Source organism: Anguilla rostrata, chromosome 5, assembly GCF_018555375.3.
Source record: "Anguilla rostrata isolate EN2019 chromosome 5, ASM1855537v3, whole genome shotgun sequence".
NCBI lineage: Eukaryota > Metazoa > Chordata > Actinopteri > Anguilliformes > Anguillidae > Anguilla > Anguilla rostrata.
The window spans coordinates 49,966,310-49,984,077 of NC_057937.1; the positions used below are offsets into that span (position 1 = coordinate 49,966,310).

Sequence of the window (17,768 nt, forward strand, 5' to 3'; positions counted from 1 at the left end):
AGTTCATATTTCGAGTTCATTGGCTAAATTTCCAGAGTACTTTTTTTTTTTTATTTAGACCAGACTTCTTCCAATCAATTCTGTGAAGGTGGTTGAGATGGTTGCTTCGCTTCCGTATCAATCAAGATAGTGGAACATGTCATGATCTATGGTGGATGAAACTGCAATAAGAGCATGTCATGTAACTTTTTGACTCACCGGGTGTCTAAAATCTGGAAGACAAGAGGTGGTGTGCAAGCAACTAACGGAATTCATATGCTCGCTGCTGTAGTTGTGTCAACACTTCGGCTGTCATGGCAATAGCTACAGTCTGACGTGTTTCGGTTGTTGAGTTTTTCCAAAACAATTTTTAGCATAGTTCATAAATACAGCATGTGACCTAATGTAGGGTTGTGGCGCAGCTGGAGTTAGGGTCTCCCAAAGTCCAGAAAACAGAAAGTTCACCCTTTGTTACCTGATATTCAAACTCAGTAATGAGGCATCTGATAGTTTCTCTCTGTGGAGACTTTGAGCCCTATTTTCGCTTTAAATTCTTAAAAGGGGGGCTGGATGGTTCATTTGGTTAAGGTGCATGGGTGCATGAGTGAGCCTCATCGCTTGGGATCAAATTAAACCGTACCAGTGCTTACTGTGGCTGGTAGCTTCACGAAAGGAGACATCACCCAGAGAATGGAGGGATTCTGTCGAATTGGGTTCCGCGTGCATCACTTTCTAGTGACCCCTGCTGGCCAATGGGCGCCTGTAGATTCCAGTCAAAGATGCTCTTGACAGGTCTCTCCAGCTCCACTTTATGCTAGCTTAGCTGTAGTCTACAATGTGAAAATGTGTGGCTGGCGACACTACGTGTTTCTGCGGAGAACCATGGATGTCAGTACCCTCCCAGCGGTGGAGTTCCCGCATGTACATGGCTGTGGTTGCAGCCAGTTGGCCATTCCATATTGGGGTGGGAATTGGATATGCTCAGCCTCGCTTTGGGTGCCAAATTTATAAAAAATGAGCAAAAAAAAATCTTGAAAGACACGTGGACCAGAAGGACAGCCGAATATAACATTTTGGAGATCTGTTAAAGAGTAAATCACTGGAGACTTTAGGAGAAAAATGATGCTCCTGAAGTCCCAGAGTTTCAATTTCCTGTCACAGTAAATTCAAAATAATTTTTAAAAAGACTTTTCCAGTGATGTTCCATAGCATGAAGACACATATCAACCTTACTGAAGAGACAACACCCTCTGAGGCAACATCTCACTTCAATGCAAACCGCAGTTATGTTTATCTGTAAGGTGATTATTCTGTGAGATACAAGAGGCGGACTGTGGAACTGTGTTGATTTTGGCTGAGTGTGTCACACTGGGTGGGACCATATAGTGCAGTGCACTAATGGAATTCTGCAACGGCTCATATCCTCAACGAGACTCCTGCTTGCATCACCTAAATGCCTTCTGGGGAAAAAAATGAAGGATAAACTCTGGCAAATGGGCATGACCTTTCTCAGCCCAATAGAAATCTTAGGACTTCAGAGGAGTGCCCGGAACATTCCTTGTCTCCTGCGTTGGTCCTGAATGGTGCACAAGCCTGTATGTGTTCGTTGATCTTTGTCGTTTTGTTTTGTTTTCCGGTCGATTTGCGGCGCTTGGCGTAACCTTTCGGACGGTTTCTGTAACGTTCGCCCGTGACGCGGCAGCCTCAGGGCAGGTACCAGCAGCCTCTTTGTGTGCCATGATGTCACGGCGAAGCGAAGCCGGAGCGTCACTCCCAGAATACCCGGCTTTGTTGCACGCGGGGCCTCGGGCGTGACTGGGCGCGGGGCGGACAATAACGGCACTGTTTCGTGTCCGCACTGTGCGGGCTTTCAGCTTCCATTCAGTTCAGCTGCCTGTCTGTGGGCTCTACTCGGGCTGCATTCTGTCACCCATCTCTGCTGATCTTCCCTCTGACAGATCTCAATTTTAAATGTTCTTACATGCCCCTGAAGTTGCTTCTGGTTTTGAATACAGGTGTTCTGTGTGCCTCTTAAAACTTATTTTTTCATTGGGATCTGGTAAGGGTAGGGCTTTATAATAATTGTACTTACTCCACTGTAGTGTGTGCGCTGCAGATGTGCTTGCACTAGCGGTATTGCTCACCAGATCTTAGGTGGGGCTCGTTTCCAGCGGTTTGAACATTTTGTTTGTTTTGCAGCAGCAGATCTTGATTGGTATCGGGTTTGTTTCCTTATCAGGTGTCATCGCTCTCGTTTGGTTTTTTTTCCATTACATGTGAAGAGCAGGGGGGGGGGAAAACACCGGGCCGTCGTGAGAGGCTGCTCGGAGCGGCAGCACGCGGTCCGCTCTTCAAACCCTGCTCCGCAGCTGCAGCCCTTCCTGATTCGCACAAAGCTGGACGGGCGTCAAAAACATATGCGGCGCGAACAACAAGCTCCGCTGAGCGGTGTTATTGTGCGAGCGAGATCTGGCTGCCGCTCAACTGCGATAGTGACACTGTACAGAGGCTGGTATTTGGTCAGGTGTGCTGCATTCGATGGTCGTAAACCCTCGTTTTTATTTGACTTTAACAAAACAAAATGAACAGCAATGGTGTGGGGACTTTGTTTTGGAATATGTGTATGTGCTTTCCCCTCCAATGACTGCATTGCATTGTTTTTCAGTAATGTTGGAAATATGGCACATATTTCACAACGCACTTCCTTTTTATGTGTCATTTAGTTAAATTTAGCATGTCGTTTGGGACCCACTTGAGCCAATAATGTTCTTCTAGCAACAAAAGAATGTGTGTTTTTAACATGATAAATAAGATGGCTATCTTCCTCTTTTGGAACAAATCGGTGGCAAATTTACAGTGTAGTGCAGCTCTTGTCTCCTAAATGATTTTTATTTATTTATTTATTTATTTATTTATTTATCTATTTATTCTCTCAAATTTTCTCATCTGGCGCTGAGGTCATCGTGTTCCTCTGCATGTCTGAGAAATGCTTGGCCAGTTTTTGGGCAGGGAGTTTTGTATGATTGTGGTTCCAGCAAATCAGTAATTAGTCACTGAACATTTTCAATTGGCCAGTCACCCCAAAGGGAGCATGTCTTGGCTTGGTATAAGCAAAAAAATCTTAAGTTGCAAGAAATTCCTCTCACATCTGTCTTCTGTTTTTTTTCCCTGCAAAATTTTGAATCAGCAGTTATGGTTCTCATGTCCCCACAGTGACACCTCTGCAAGGATCACTGTGCTTCTCCAGTGGTCTTCCATGCGCTACAAATGCCGCTGAGGAATTTGTCTCTCCTTAAAAACCTTAAAAGAAAACGTTCCTTGCGTTGTCGGAAATGTTAGGCTGAAATTGAAGCAAAAATGGACATCAGCCTGCTGTGGTTTCTGTTTCTGAGAGAGGTTTCACGGAATTAAAATTTGGCTGTCTGCCTCCTTGTTAAGTTGTTTACTTGCTGCTATAACAGCATTAACCTCGACCCTTTCTCTGGAATCAAACAGCTCTGCTTAGCGAGGCAAAATATGAAATGTCATAATGACTAAAGTATGTTCTGTGGCATATTCTTTGTAGTCCTCCTCCAGTGACCAAAAGCCTAATAAATTTAATCGTGTGCTCATTTGAAGATGATATTTTTCCATGAGGCCCTACTTCATGATCTGAAGGAATTTGACCTCAGTCGACTACTAAATACTCAATGTTAGTGTCATTTCTCTTGTCTTTTTTTTCAATCTAGTTGTGTAGTCATTCATTAAATTGTTTATTCAATATCCTCAACTGTAATCTGGACCATGGCACATGTCCAAGAGGACTTAATTGGAGAATTCAGTGGTAAAGAAGGGGGTCTGTTGTGGTGCCAGTGGTCTGGAGTTCTGATTAGGGTTAGAGAGAGACTGTAGGCTATGTGGGGTGAGAGACAGGGGTGTAAATAGCTTTGAGAGCCACCCATTGGTTCTGCTAATGCCCCCAGCAGAGAAGTAGCACCAGGAGTGCCTGAAATCCAGAAGTCACCCAGTGCGCGTGTCTCTTCCTGCGCCGTCTGCAAAGCAATTTCCCAGAATGCTCGCTGGGAGATTACACAGCGCTCTCCGCGCTGGAGAAAGAAAACGCCTGGTTATTCTCTGCTGACCTGTCGAACAGGTGAAATGAGAGGTGTGGTAATTTCACAAAACCAAGCAGTCTCACCTGCAGCTGCAGTGAGAGTGGCCCCTCTGTCATGGACTTTGGGAGATGAAAACCGCACTGTGTGCGTGCTTTTATTATAATCGTATCAGTAACAGTAATAATAATGGTGTTTTGGATAGTGAAGGGCTGATGTGCAGGGTTGTCTTTAGAATGCAGATGCCGGTATGTGCTCCATATAGGCTACAGGGGGTTTCTGAGGGTGCTGCACTTCACATTTGTGTGGACACGCACTCACACACACAAGCGCAAACACATGTGTGCGTGCACACGCACACACACACACACACATTCTCACAAATTGTCACACATTCTCGCGCTGCACGCACGCAGAGGCACACACGCGTGGTCTGGTCCTCAGATGTGCCACCCTTGCCCCTTACGATATGCATCATCCAGCGCTGTGGGGTGGTACTGTGAGCCTAATCTCTACAACCTGCAGTTTCACGCACTTGTTTTCTTTTATTAATGAAAATATGTATCGGAACAGATGGTGAAAAGCCTGGCGATAAAAGTGCGACCCAGCAGGATGTTTCTGCAGAAGGTTCCCCAAACAGTGCTGTTTACCGAAGGATGCGTGTTACCAAATTCGCTATCCGCCCTCTTATAAAAATGTTTTTCAGAACAACTTCAGCACGCGGAGAACTCTACCATGTAAATCGCCGGGTCCTCTCCTGTCCAGACTCTTCGACCCGGCCATGTTGCGTCGGCCGCAGAACTGTCCCCGAGGTCCGGGGCCCGTGGGGGCCCCACGCGTGCGTCCCCCGTTAATTACCGCGCTTGCTCGTTCGCGGCGACCGAGGCGACGGTCTGTTATTGTGGTTTTATTTTCCCTTCCTGTCAAAAGAAGGTTATTTTGATTAATACCAGGTTAATGACCTCCCACAAACCAGAGAGCCAGCGAAAATATGCCAAGCATCTTAAACTGATACAGCTTTCCTCCAGCACGGTCTGCGTGTGTTTACGGCGCATGCATGCGAGCCTGAGTGAATGGAAAATCTCTCACTCTATAGACTGACCTTGTTCAAATCGCTGGGGTCCAGCCGTGGAATGTCAATCCTCCTGTGGGGGGGGGCGGAAGAATGCTGGGGGTTTTGCATGTTTTTTTTAAAAGCTTGGTGGTTATTTTTGTAGTTGTTTGCTCTGCCTAGTGTCTTTTCTGGCCATGTAATGCAGCAAGTTTCTCCACTTTTTGTATCGTCTGGATTTTTCAGTCATAACATTGATTGGGAAAAAAAACATACATCCATTTTTTTTGTCATTTTGGGGTTTTTTTTGGTTTTTTTTTACATGCAAATGAAATTTATAAGTTTGCTTCTTGTACTGTGAATGTCTCAATGTCCTACAAATAATTGAATGGTTCAAAATCCCATGCTATCTTAGTAAGTGTTGGTATTCTTGTAAATATTTTTTGAGATTTTTGCCATTGATGCTGTAGCTTAGATATTTCAGTGATGATGATTAGTCCATTTAATGATCATTTAGTCAGTTAAAATGCATTTTTTGACTTCAGGTTGATTGTGAGTGAAAAGGATATTGGTTTCTTTATGATACTACACCATGGCAGTAAGGAACTGGTGTTGTAACCTGAAGGTCACAGGTTTGAGTCTGGGTAGGACACAGCCGTTGTACCCTTGAGCTCAGTGCTTGACCTGCATTGCATCAGTGCATATCCAGCTGTGTAACTGGCTGCAGTGTAAATGCTGTGTTAAAAGGTTGTGCAAGTTGCTCTGGATCAGAGCGTCTGCTAAATGCCTGTAATGTAATGTATTGTAATGTAATAGTGTGACCCTGTTATTGCCCGGGAGTCATAATGTCAGTTGTCTGCTGTAGTGCTGGGATCTGGCTCAGCTCTACTCGGGTCAGGTTCCAGATGCGTTTCCATAATATTCATCCCGGTGCCAGTTGCCATTTTCAGGGCTGTCCAACGTATGCAGACTGGCTGTGGGCGGAGCCAGCAGTGCTTGTTCGGGAGATGTCAGCGACTGGAAACTCCAGAGATAAATATGTATTTCACAATGAACCAAGATTCCATCACTGATCACAGCAAACCACCAGAGGGAGATACAAAAAAAATGCAGTCTACATGTATTTGTAGTGTAGGCTTGGTTTTTGAACTACAGACGACGTCCATGCACTCTGGATTCAGTGAAGCTGCAGGCTGCACCTGCGGATGTGGGTGGTGCGGTGGACTGGCCATTCTATGTAAGCGGGCCAGGTTTAGCGGAAACCGGTCTGGGTGCCAGCCTCACACGGGCACAGGGGTGTGAGTGGAGGGGGAGGTATCTAAGGACAGCTGGGTGCAGAGGACGTATCTAAGGACGGGGAAACAGTTACGCTGTTATACAGATCGTCATATTCAAAACCTCACAATGATAACCGTAATGACGACAGTAAAACTGAGGTTAAAACAACAGCTGGGTGTTGTTAAGATGGGGCTTTGAAACTGCGAGATGGACCTCACTGCTGCCTCTGCTTCCACTGAAGCAGTAATGTGAGACCCGAGAACATGCATTTCATCCAGGCCACGCAATTCCAAAGAACCGGAAAAAATGAACGTACATTTCATTAAGACTCGAACGACGATTTTCATCTGTCATATTTTGAGTGTGTGAGAGAGGTTGAAAACAATACTAAAAAAAAAAAAACAAATCCATGGAAGGAGAGTGCAGAGATGGCCGTGTTATTTCCCGTTTTTCTGTCTCTGTTCGGAGAGGAAACTGACTCACCCAAGGCCGTGTGTCAGCCCCGCTGAACCAAAACAACTCGCCGATGTGCCGGACACAAACACCTTTCGGTTTGGGCTCTGGGACAGGCCGGTGACGAAAGGGGAAGAGAGCCGGAGCGGTCTGGACCGAGCGCTCAGGAATCCCTGAACGCATCCCGACTCTGCCCCTCTTCCAGCTCCTGTTTTTCACCGTCTGGTGGCCTGAGGTTTACGGCCTCTATTTATGAGCAACAGTAAAATCTGCTGAGCTCTCGTTTTAAAGGAGAGAGAGAGAGAGAGAGAGAGAGAATGAAGGGAAGGGAGAAAGGGAGCGGGAGAAGGAGAGGGAATTCTCTGGAATACCGGGGAGGAATTCCAGCCATGCCGGAGTGCAGCCTTGTTTAGTCTGCAGAGCGTCTGCACCTTTTATCATAAATCACCTGCCCCGCCACTCATTCACTCTATCGCTCCGCTCTTTCTTCTCTCCTTTCTCTCTGTTTCACTCTCTCATTCCATGAGGTGCGCGCGTGGCGCCTCCTAATCCATAAATCTACCCGAAAATGTTTGAGACAGTGGGTCACCTTGAGAGGCTAGGCGGAGTTAGGTAGGAGGTGTGTTTGCTGGTTTGCTGTGCACTGCACTACTGCTGTTCTGCTGCATGCCACGCCCTCCCTGTGCTCTGCTGGGGACACAGTATCACACCCTGCCTTTGCTCTATAGGGGGCACAGTGCCACACCCTGCCTGTGCTCTACAGGGCCCAGTGTCACACCCTGCCTGTGCTCTACAGGGGGCACAGTGCCACACCCTGCCTGCGCTCTACAGGTGGCATAGTGCCACACCCTGCCTGTGCTCTACAGGGCCCAGTGTCACACCCTGCCTGTGCTCTACAGGGGGCACAGTGTCACACCCTGCCTGCGCTCTACAGGGCCCAGTGTCACACCCTGCCTGTGCTCTACAGGTGGCATAGTGCCACACCCTGCCTGTGCTCTACAGGGGGCACAGTGCCACACCCTGCCTGCGCTCTACAGGGCCCAGTGTCACACCCTGCCTGTGCTCTACAGGGCCCAGTGTCACACCCTGCCTGCGCTCTACAGGTGGCATAGTGCCACACCCTGCCTGTGCTCTACAGGGCCCAGTGTCACACCCTGCCTGTGCTCTTCAGGTGGCATAGTGCCACACCCTGCCTGTGCTGTACACTAGAGCTAGCCTGATGCTTTACTGTAGGTACACAGCGCATGTCCAGCACTGGTCTAGCTCACCTGGCAGATCATGTGAATAATCGACCACAACGGTGCCAGCAATATCAAACTACAGCTACCTCTCGTCCATAGCACTGATGCTAACCAGAGTCCTCCGGTTCAGCATGAATCAAACATAACTCGAGTTATAAAAACCATTGGGGCAGTATCACAGGGTGGTGCGATTCCAGGGCTTTGAGCCGAAGCGTTAAATCATTCTGTTCTGAAGTCCCGACCGCAGCACTGCCCACCTGCCCGTTTCGGGAACGACCTTTTTTTCCCTCTTAAGTCGTGACGGAGAACAGGCGCAAAAGCGGCTTTGAAAAAGCCCCGAGGAGGAAGAGAAAGAACAGAGGGAAAGTATCCATTGTGCTGGGAGAGGGGGAAGTTCCTCTCGTAAAGCCCCGCAGGAGGAAGAACGTTCACTCTTCGTCCTTTTCCCGGCCTGAACGTCAGAGGCAGCTCGGCGGCGGCGCACGAAGCTCGTTAGCGCTGCGCTGGAGCGGGCGGGGGGGCGCGTGTTAGCGGATTAGCTACGGTTTCTGCATTTCCTGTGCACATGGCCCGCCGTGCGATTCTCCCGCTGGCCGGGGTTCAGCTCTCCCGGACCCCCCCTTTTGTTTTCGGCAGGTTAAAAAAACAGAGGCAGAGAACACAGGTTTGGCGGTAATCAGGGGAGTGCACGGCGCACTGTGTCGCTCCCATGGCAACGGCGGACGACTCGCGGCCGTCCTGAGGAAGCACCTGGCCTCCTCACATGCGTGTTTATCGCTGCGGCCCTGTCCACGGAGGGACGGGAGCTGATGATGTTTTTACCAGTAATCCTAACAGCTCAATCCCTGATATTTCCATGCTATGTGTTTATTATAGAAAGCTCTTTGTTGTTTATTGCCTGCATTACATAACCACATTATGATACTCTCACTGTTGGCCATACTGGTTTCCATGAACATAAACAGGTATCACCCAGCGTGTTCCAGATCTTTATCTGCTTTGCTTAAGTTCTGTAGTATGAGGTAAATGATTATCTTGGAGGTGAACAACAAGATTTGTGACATTTTCCAGTGCAGTACATGAGAGCCACTCCAAAACAGCATTGATGAAATTCACCAGATGTTATCTTGGCTTTGAGATATTTAATCTTTTCCTTCACCCGGCACTCTGAAATGCTTAAGCTGTGCTGTTCTGCGTGAGCCTTGTCATGCACGGTTCAGAGCAGGAGCAAGTCAGCAGTCTTACAGAAATAGGACTCCATGACACCACCCCTGTAAATATTAGGTGTTCATTATATGAATAATTGATATTAATATTAGGTGAACTGAACTTATGCTTCCTCTTGAGCTTGACATTTAGCCTCCACCAGTCTGCCAGTGGGCAGGGACCAGGGGCCAGTCTGCAGGGGCCAGTGTGCAGGGGCCAGGGGCCAGTCTGCAGGGGCCAGTGTGCAGCGGCCAGGGGCCACTTCCAGCGATGGTGCTGAGCCCACTGTGGGTCAGGTCCTGGATGATGACATGTTTATGTGGAGCGTAAGAGCGTTAGCTGAGAGATTTATGGATTTATTATGAGTCAGCTCACTGAAGCCTGAAAACATCGGCCGTTCGCTCGGGACTGAAAAGCAGCCTGCTCTGAGCCCTGAGCGCAAGCTAGTCATATTCGATACAGTAGAGCGTTAGCAGATTGGATAACGTCCCCTGGGTGTCCCTCTACTGTGTAACGTGATGAGATTTCCCTGCGATTTCACACTCCCTCCCAGTCCCAGCGAGGAGCAAATTCAGGCAGCAAATAAATAATCTTGTAAGAAAGGAATGTCTCGTTTTATTTATTTGTATTTCCATGCACGGTGCAGATTGAAGCGTTTAAGGCTGAGGACAGAAGTGGCGAGCCCGCTGTGTGTTTTCAATTTGGGTTTGCGTTTCTTAGAAAACCGCAAGTATTCGGGCCCGGCGCGCAGCGGACCAGGGGGAAGAGGAGGAACACGTGTGCCACATGCCGGACTGCGCACGGCTTTTAGCGATTGACACGTTATTGTACATGGAATACATTTTTTTTCTTTCCTTGCTGTGTTTTAAGATTTTAAGCACACATGGCATATCATTGATACTCCAAATTACCGGCCTGGAATTGTGATTATTGTTCTGGTTGCAGAATGAACGGGATCTATTACCCCCCACAGCACCAGATCTGCTGCATTTATAATCTCCCTCCACAACTGACTAAAAATAACCTTGCCTAAAACATAACATGTGTGCCATGTTGCATAACAGCACCAAGTAACTGGAGAAGTATTTAGGACAATGGCAAACTGATGCGAGGCAAATTTGGCTGTAAGGACGCTGGGCCCGGCGAGGTCCAGTAGAATCAGAGACGACTAGAGTCAGGAAGTGCTGCTGGTTGTGGGGGGAACTGCTTCCGTTTTTGTCAATCCTGATCATTTTTTTCTGGGAAGTGCTGTTTAAAACTGCTCCAGCAAAGGCCCAGCTTCTTCCTGGATCCCCATACGCACTGTCTAAGAATAGAGCTCCTGTTTGTGCTCCCCTCAAAATGTCCTAGGTCCTTCTTTCCCCCCCCCCCCCCTGTCCTTACACCCCCGACGCCATTCCTTGGCTCAGGATGCTAGCCGGAGCTCAGCCGTTCCGGTCTGTACAGATAACCTCCCGGAGTCCTCCAGCAGACCAGCCAGTGACCTGGAGATGACCCGTTCCTCAACAACCGCCACCTCTGGCCCCCTCCCATCAGGGGCTGTTTCAAGTCATTGTCCCACCTTCCGGAGAAGCGGAGCCTCGCGGGGTGAAGATGGAGGGAAAAGGCCCATCTGCTGTTGTTTTCCTGCACCCAAAAGAGCCTGCATCAACACTTAGCCTCAGGTTCAGCCGGTACACGCTGTCTTCTCTCGTAGCTAATTTTATGGCTGGAATAAGCATTTCAGGGGTAACCTTTCTCCTTTTTTTTTTCTTCCAGTTTTTGGCTAAGACCCAGAGATGTGCTTAATGTGTTTTGAATGGATGTTTTCCATTATACGTAGAAATAGTTCAATCCTTTGAATGGGCGGCCTTACTGATAATGCCATCATATGGTAACATGACGGAACATAAATGACCTTGAGCTCTTTTGGTGTACATGTTTTGGGAGGTGTAGTACCAGCCCCCTCCCGGCCCATATGACTGGAGTGCTATCCCTTTGCTCTTCACTCAAGACTTCCTAAATATGTTTTTGGGGCACCATGGGTGGATTCGAAGACAGCAGGATGTGATGGGTTTTTTGAAAAACAAAAAAATTTCTCAAGGCAAACGGGGCACAGACTGTGCAGAGTTACGTAACAGAATGTTATGGCATGGGAATCATGGCCCTGCATCCATTAAGTTATGTAATGTCAAAGTTGTTGTGGGTTTTTTCTTGGGAGGGCCTAAGTGGGTGAATGTTTATCATTAGTTTCACTTATTGTGAACAAATACACTCTGTGCCACTTCATTTTATGGCGCTGTTCTCATCATTGAGTGTCTCTGTTTTCCATGTTCAAATAAATAATAGCAGTTGTGTGAGAGACATTGAAAAGGTCAAAGCCAGAGTATTTTTATTTTATTTTGTTTATTTTGTTTTTTTTATTTTTTACTTTGCACCTTGTATGAATTTGTGTGGTGTGGAGTGGGAGGGTGGGCTTCGGTTGGCTGTGCTATGTGGAGTACTGCGTGGTCATTGGCCCGTTATCTGCTATGGATTCTAATTTGTGTGCATTCCCTCCATTCTTTCCCTTCACTCTTTCGACGCTCTGGCGGTAATTCGAAATCGCGAGATCTGTCCCCCCGTGTGGTGCCGCTGCTTGTTCAGTCACACATTGAGTAAATGTACCTGTACCGGCCCTGTCCATGGGCTCACATGCGTGCGTGAAGGGGGAGGCCCGCTCCCAGCCCCTGATGAAAGAGCTGATGGAAGTGTTTATTATTGGCAAGTTCTATGTCGTCCCAGAATAGAATAGAACTATTTGTCCTTGGGAATTCATCGTGCACAATAGTACTCACGGCATTACCACTAGAGCGTATTACGACACCTGCCAACAATTAACACCAAAAAAAATGCTGTGTATTGGATGCTGAGGAGGTGGGAGGGGTTACCAGTGATTTTGACAAGCACAGCTAAGAGTGTACTGATCAGACAGGGATGTGATATTTTGGAAGAGCGTTCTCAGGGTTTTTCCTCCAGTGTTAGAGGTAGCACTGTGTGGGTCGCTGTGTGGGCTGGGGTATCAACTCGAGGGTTCTTTTGGAACTGTGGGGAGAGAGGTCAGGAGCCTCCTGCCGGCATGCTGTGTGCTCAGTGCATGGAGGCTCCTGTACTCTGTTCCAGTCACGCTGACACACCCACGTACAGTCATTCCTAACAGGTCAGGTCAGAGAACCTCTCGTAAATATTTTCTGGTTCAGACATACTACCATCTGTCTCAGGGTCACACTGCCTGGCTCAGTGACTCTGTGATAATGCAGGGCTCTCAGGCACCGATCTGTCTGTTCTTTGCTCCCACACGATGCTGTGGTCAGAGCTCTGCTCCCTCATGGTGTTGAGGTCAGATCCCTGCTCCCACGTGGTGCTGTGGTCAGATCCCTGCTCCCACATGGTGCTGTGGTCAGATCTCTGCTCTGACATGGTGCTGTGGTCAGATCTCTGCTCCCACATGGTGCTGTGGTCAGATCCCTGCTCCCACATGGTGCTGTGGTCAGATCTCTGCTCTGACATGGTGCTGTGGTCAGATCCCTGCTCCCACATGGTGCTGTAGTCAGATCTCTGCTCCCACATGGTGCTGTGGTCAGATCCCTGCTCCCACATGGTGCTGTGGTCAGATCTCTGCTCTGACATGGTGCTGTGGTCAGATCTCTGCTCCCACATGGTGCTGTGGTCAGATCCCTGCTCCCACATGGTGCTCTGGTCAGATCTCTGCTCCCAAGTGGTGCTGTGGTCAGATCCCTGCTTCCACATGTGCTCTGGTCAGATCCCTGCTCTCAGACAGAGCTGTGCTGGGATGCTGCTCTTAGGAAACCGGAAGGCTGAAGGGAGAGCTGGAGGCCTGGCACATGTCTTGCCAGCTGTGTGGATATCTGGAGCCGTGCCTAGACTCTGCGCGCGCCCCCAATCCCCCCCGCCCCACTGCACCTTCAGGAGAAAAAAATGCCTTTTTATGATCCCTGGGCACTCAAATGGAGGAATGCATCAAGGAGCACTGGTTTCCTAGAAACAACTCCTGCCAGGCTATCCAGAATAAAAGAGGACTTATTTTATCTGAATTGCCGTGTAATTGTGTGAAATTCTCATTTTACAGCCCTTACCTAGCAGATGCTACCGACTCCCCACAGAAGGTTTTAAAGGTATTTGCAGTTTGGATGATTTTAATCGTGATGATTTCAGCCGTCCGTGGCATAAGCATGTGTGTTTGTGAGTTTTATCCTCTGTTGTTGCTGTGAATGCCTTTTCTGGAGCTGATGTAGGATGACGCAGTTCAGGATGTCCACCAATCAGCAGCTGCTTGAATGGCTTGCCAGTAATGGCCAATGAAAGTGCTGCATCCCACTCATATCCTGCAATTTGGATGATGTTTCCTGCTTCAGTGTGCATGCATGGATAAATGCATGAAATCTGAGGGCTGTTAATCACAGGTATAACTATCAGTACCAAAGGAGGGATGAAATGGCAAAGAGTAGGGATTTGTTACTCTTGTCAGTAAGTTTCCCCATAATTCGGCTCAGTCACAGGAGTCTATGAATGCACTCCATCAGTGTGTTAGCAGAAAAGGTTTTTGGCCCCGTAGAGAGATACAGAGGATTTGATATGATGGCCAATTCATCCACAGTGATTTATGTTGTGTCTCACCTTGGTAGCTGCAGTGTGATTATATGCAAACACGTGTTAAGACAAACTAGACTAAACTAAAGCAGATGTGTATAGGTGTTAGTAGGAGATTAGAAAAGTACAGTTTCTCTTGGCCCCCATCAGGCACGTTCTGTCTATGCTGGTTGTATAGAAACAGCTGAACAAATTGTTACTTTGTCCTCCAACAGAAAAAATAATCAGAGTTATGGTGGTCTAGCTAGAGAGCGAGCCAAAAGCATAGCTGTGGTGAGGAAAAAATAAAGCTTAATACTGATTACTTTTACTTGCTTTTACTTCCTTCCTCAAAGCACTGACCTTGAGTTAGAAAAGGAAAATGAGGAACAGACCGCATAGTGGGATGATGGAATACTACATAGGATAAAGTGAGGCAGCACTTTCTGCCTTTTCTTGCGTGGGATTTCTATATGCGTTGTTTTATCTTTTTTGGACTTTATTACTGTCTTTAGGCCTCTTTCCCATTACTCTTTTATGATAAGTAGCCAGTCTTGCTAATAGCGGCCATACGCATATACATATACATATATGTGTGTGTGTATGTGTGGGTGTGAACTCTGTCTACTTACTATCACAGTTTGGGTTGATGGGGGGGGAGGGGGGCACTTATCTGTTAGTCCCTTGTAGCACAAGCAGCTGAGGCCCCGATTCTGTAGCTGTCCTTCCTTCTTTGGCCTGGTCTGCGTGACATGGTTACAGTACCTTCAGCAAGATCGTGAGGTTCTCTTAGATCACATGACCTACACCAGGCCAGCTGTACTGTTTTCCCTCTGGAGATGTCCCAGGCAGCTAAAGATAATATTTACAGAAAAATAAGTTTGAAAAATAATATTTTGGTTTTGTTGAAGAGACAGGCCTGCAAAAATATTGTAGACTTCCCCAAAGCAGTTGTTGTTTAAGACCTCAGTGTTATTTCAAGCTGTGTTGAAAATGAGAACATGCCGGAAGGCGTGAGTAGACTGTACAAACGCCTGTCCAGGTTTGTTAAAGGGATTGTTTCTGAGAGCAACACAAATTCATGTACCTGTACATACTGATAACACAGGGAACTTCAGTGGGCTGTCGATCACTAATATTTTGGAACGATAAAAACAATTTGCTCTCCACACCAAAAGACTATTGGATCATACGAATGAGCATGTGATAGCTCCTCCCATTTTGGATTTCATGAAGCCTCACTGTCCTGTTACTGTGTTGTCCCTTGCTTTAGCCCTCCTGGAATTTGACTGTAACGTAAGTAGATGGATAATAATTGATAATAATGGCTGTAACCTTTCTGTTTACTCAAAAGTTTTTATGTTATCTCTCATCGGTCTGACTTCCCAGGTATGCAGTCGGTAAGGTGTTTGCCTGTTTTTCCCTCGCATTCTTGGAATATTTGCGTATTTGTGCAGTTTTCCGCAGTCGTCCTTGCATCCGTTCGGTCCCTGGAGTGACAGGTTCCGCTGATTTCCTGCGCTGGTTTTGTGTGTGATAGTGGCTGCTGACATCCTGGCCCATCTCTGGGGCAGCAGTCCTCGACACGCTCTGCCTCCCCCCCGCGCAGACCGCATCCCGTCCGTCCTGTTCGGCTGTGAATGAGCGCTCTTTCACAATGAAAAAAAAAGAACCATACCAGAGCACATTCCTGAAAACGTACTGATGACAAGGCCGGGGTTTACTGTCAAGTGTGTCGTGACAGTTGCTCAAAAATGTGTTAGAAAAAATACATTTTGATTTTATTTTGAAAAAGATAATTGCAAAAGGGTGAGAAAAGCGGCGTTTTCCACACTTTGTCTGAATGGCCACAGGTCTCCAGGGAGCAGTAGGACTCTGACCCAAACCTGTCTGAAATCGATCAGGCGATTGGCTCGCCCCTGCAGTGTCAAACTTTCATTTTCCCAGTAAATATTGCAGATGCTGTGGAAAATAACTTCTGGCCCCGGCAGCAGAACAACACTTATTTTTTTCGCGTCCTGACCTCCTGATTGAGGTTGGTGTGGCACGCTGCCAGTCTGAAACCGGGTTTGAGTTTTGGATTCGAGTCCCTCACGTGCCAGGGCCACGCTACAATGGCTTCACTGCGAGTACGGCTCCCCCATCCATTACCGCTGTTGGCTCCCTGTCCCAATGTAAATCAACAGTATCAATAATCCCAGCTGCCAAGGTCCGGTCCGGCACCAGCACAGCCAAATTACTCACTGCCTGGCTCTGGAAACCCATGTCCTGGTCTTCCCCCCACCCCCCCCTCCCCAACCCACCGCCCCCAGCATTACCGTATTCTAGAATCAGAGTTGAGAAACCCAAGTTTTTTTTCTTTTTCTCGGGTCCCAGTACTGATGAGTTTATAAACACTGTCAGCAGAAATATTTTTGGCATTTTTCTTTTCTCATCTGTGCAAAGTGTGTGCCTTCTTCTTGAACTGCATTCCAAAAGCTTTGCATGCGTCAGCAGTTTTGAGTCATGCAGCCCTAATTTCATTGTTTGAAACTGACTGCTGCTGGCAAAAGCGCTTTGTTGTTTATGTTCAGCATGGGCCATTGGAGGTCTAAATGCATAAATAACATCTGTGATAGAAATCATGTTGACAGAATTAATATATAAAAACCTAGGAATGATTAACATCTGAAACAGAAATATGGCAAGAACGGTGATGTTCGGCAATTATTCTCAAGTCTAAATGGAAACACTTGCAATAATTCCAGTTGACAACAGCGCATTTGCTGTTTTCCAAACATTCATTGTAAGAACTGACATTAACTGTGCCAGAACTTATGTTCTTGAAGTTTCACAGATTCTTATACTCTTATAAATGTACTGTATAATTTTTATTGATTTTAAGAGGTACAAATGTATTGACTCCAGAGCATAACTTGCACTGCAGCCTCTTTGTATGCCAACCCTGTTACGCTCGGTATTCCCCTTATTATTCCACTGTAACGCGTTCAGTGAATTTCCCATTTCCCAGTAGAGGTGGTCGTAAATAGTCTTTTTTTTTTTGGAGAGGTGGGCACGGGGGCATTTGCGCAGAGCTGCGGCGGTCGTTGGGACCGTTCTGAGAGAGAGAGCGAGAGAGTGGCGTTTCCTGCCGGCTGATGAGAGGATGTAGTGGACCCGCGCTCCGCATCCTGCCCGCCCGCGGCCCTGTGGCGTCAGCGGCATTACGCATTACCGCTCGGGGCCCGGTTACCAGCAGCCACGCACCGGGGGGTGGGGGCATCACAGGGCCCCGTCGCCGGCACGGTAAATACAAACCACCGGCTTCCAGTAAGAGGCCCACGAACACGGCTGAGTGTTTTGTTCTGCGCCCTTGTATTCGGGACCCTCTGTCCCCCTCACTATTGTCCTGTAAAATTCCGGTCACAACAGTGGCTGTTGGTAACCTGGATTAGTGCACTCTTGCCCTCCTCGTCTGCACACACGTGTGATGCGTGTGGAGCTCATGTGTTCTGTAAACTCCTCCCACTAGCTGTGACAGTGCCCATTGTTCTATGCAGTCTTGTCATTTGACACTGTTTGTGAGGGAGATGTCAATTCACGTGCATGTTTGTGAGTGTGTGTGTGTGTGTGCATGTGTGTGCGTGTGTTGTAGAGAATTCATATAACACAGTAGCATAGGTCACATTTCAAGAGTAGGGAATGGCAGTGTTGCTGGTGTAAGAGAGGCAACTGGAAACCTGTGGCTTTGACACCGATAAACTGATTAAATATTTTTCCTGAAAAGTACAGGGAGTTGTAAAATCCCACGCAAACTGCATCTAGGAGAGTGTAAACTCTGATAAATAAATGATAGGTACTGCCTAACTGCCATGCTGTGTG

At 47.5% G+C, this 17,768-nt stretch overlaps 1 protein-coding gene across 4 annotated transcripts in view; it reads left to right on the forward strand.

Annotated features, from left to right (window-relative positions):
* Positions 1–17,768, forward strand: part of sbf2 (SET binding factor 2) — a 110,311-nt gene that overhangs the window by 24,576 nt on the left and 67,967 nt on the right. For 2 of the 4 annotated variants that reach the window (XM_064336900.1, XM_064336902.1), the window contains exon 3: positions 13,408–13,453. The exons of the other annotated variants lie outside the window; for them this stretch is intronic. In XM_064336900.1, the coding sequence (XP_064192970.1) occupies positions 13,408–13,453 (46 nt within the window). The remainder of the gene's footprint in view (positions 1–13,407; positions 13,454–17,768) is intronic. 4 annotated transcript variants of the gene reach the window in all.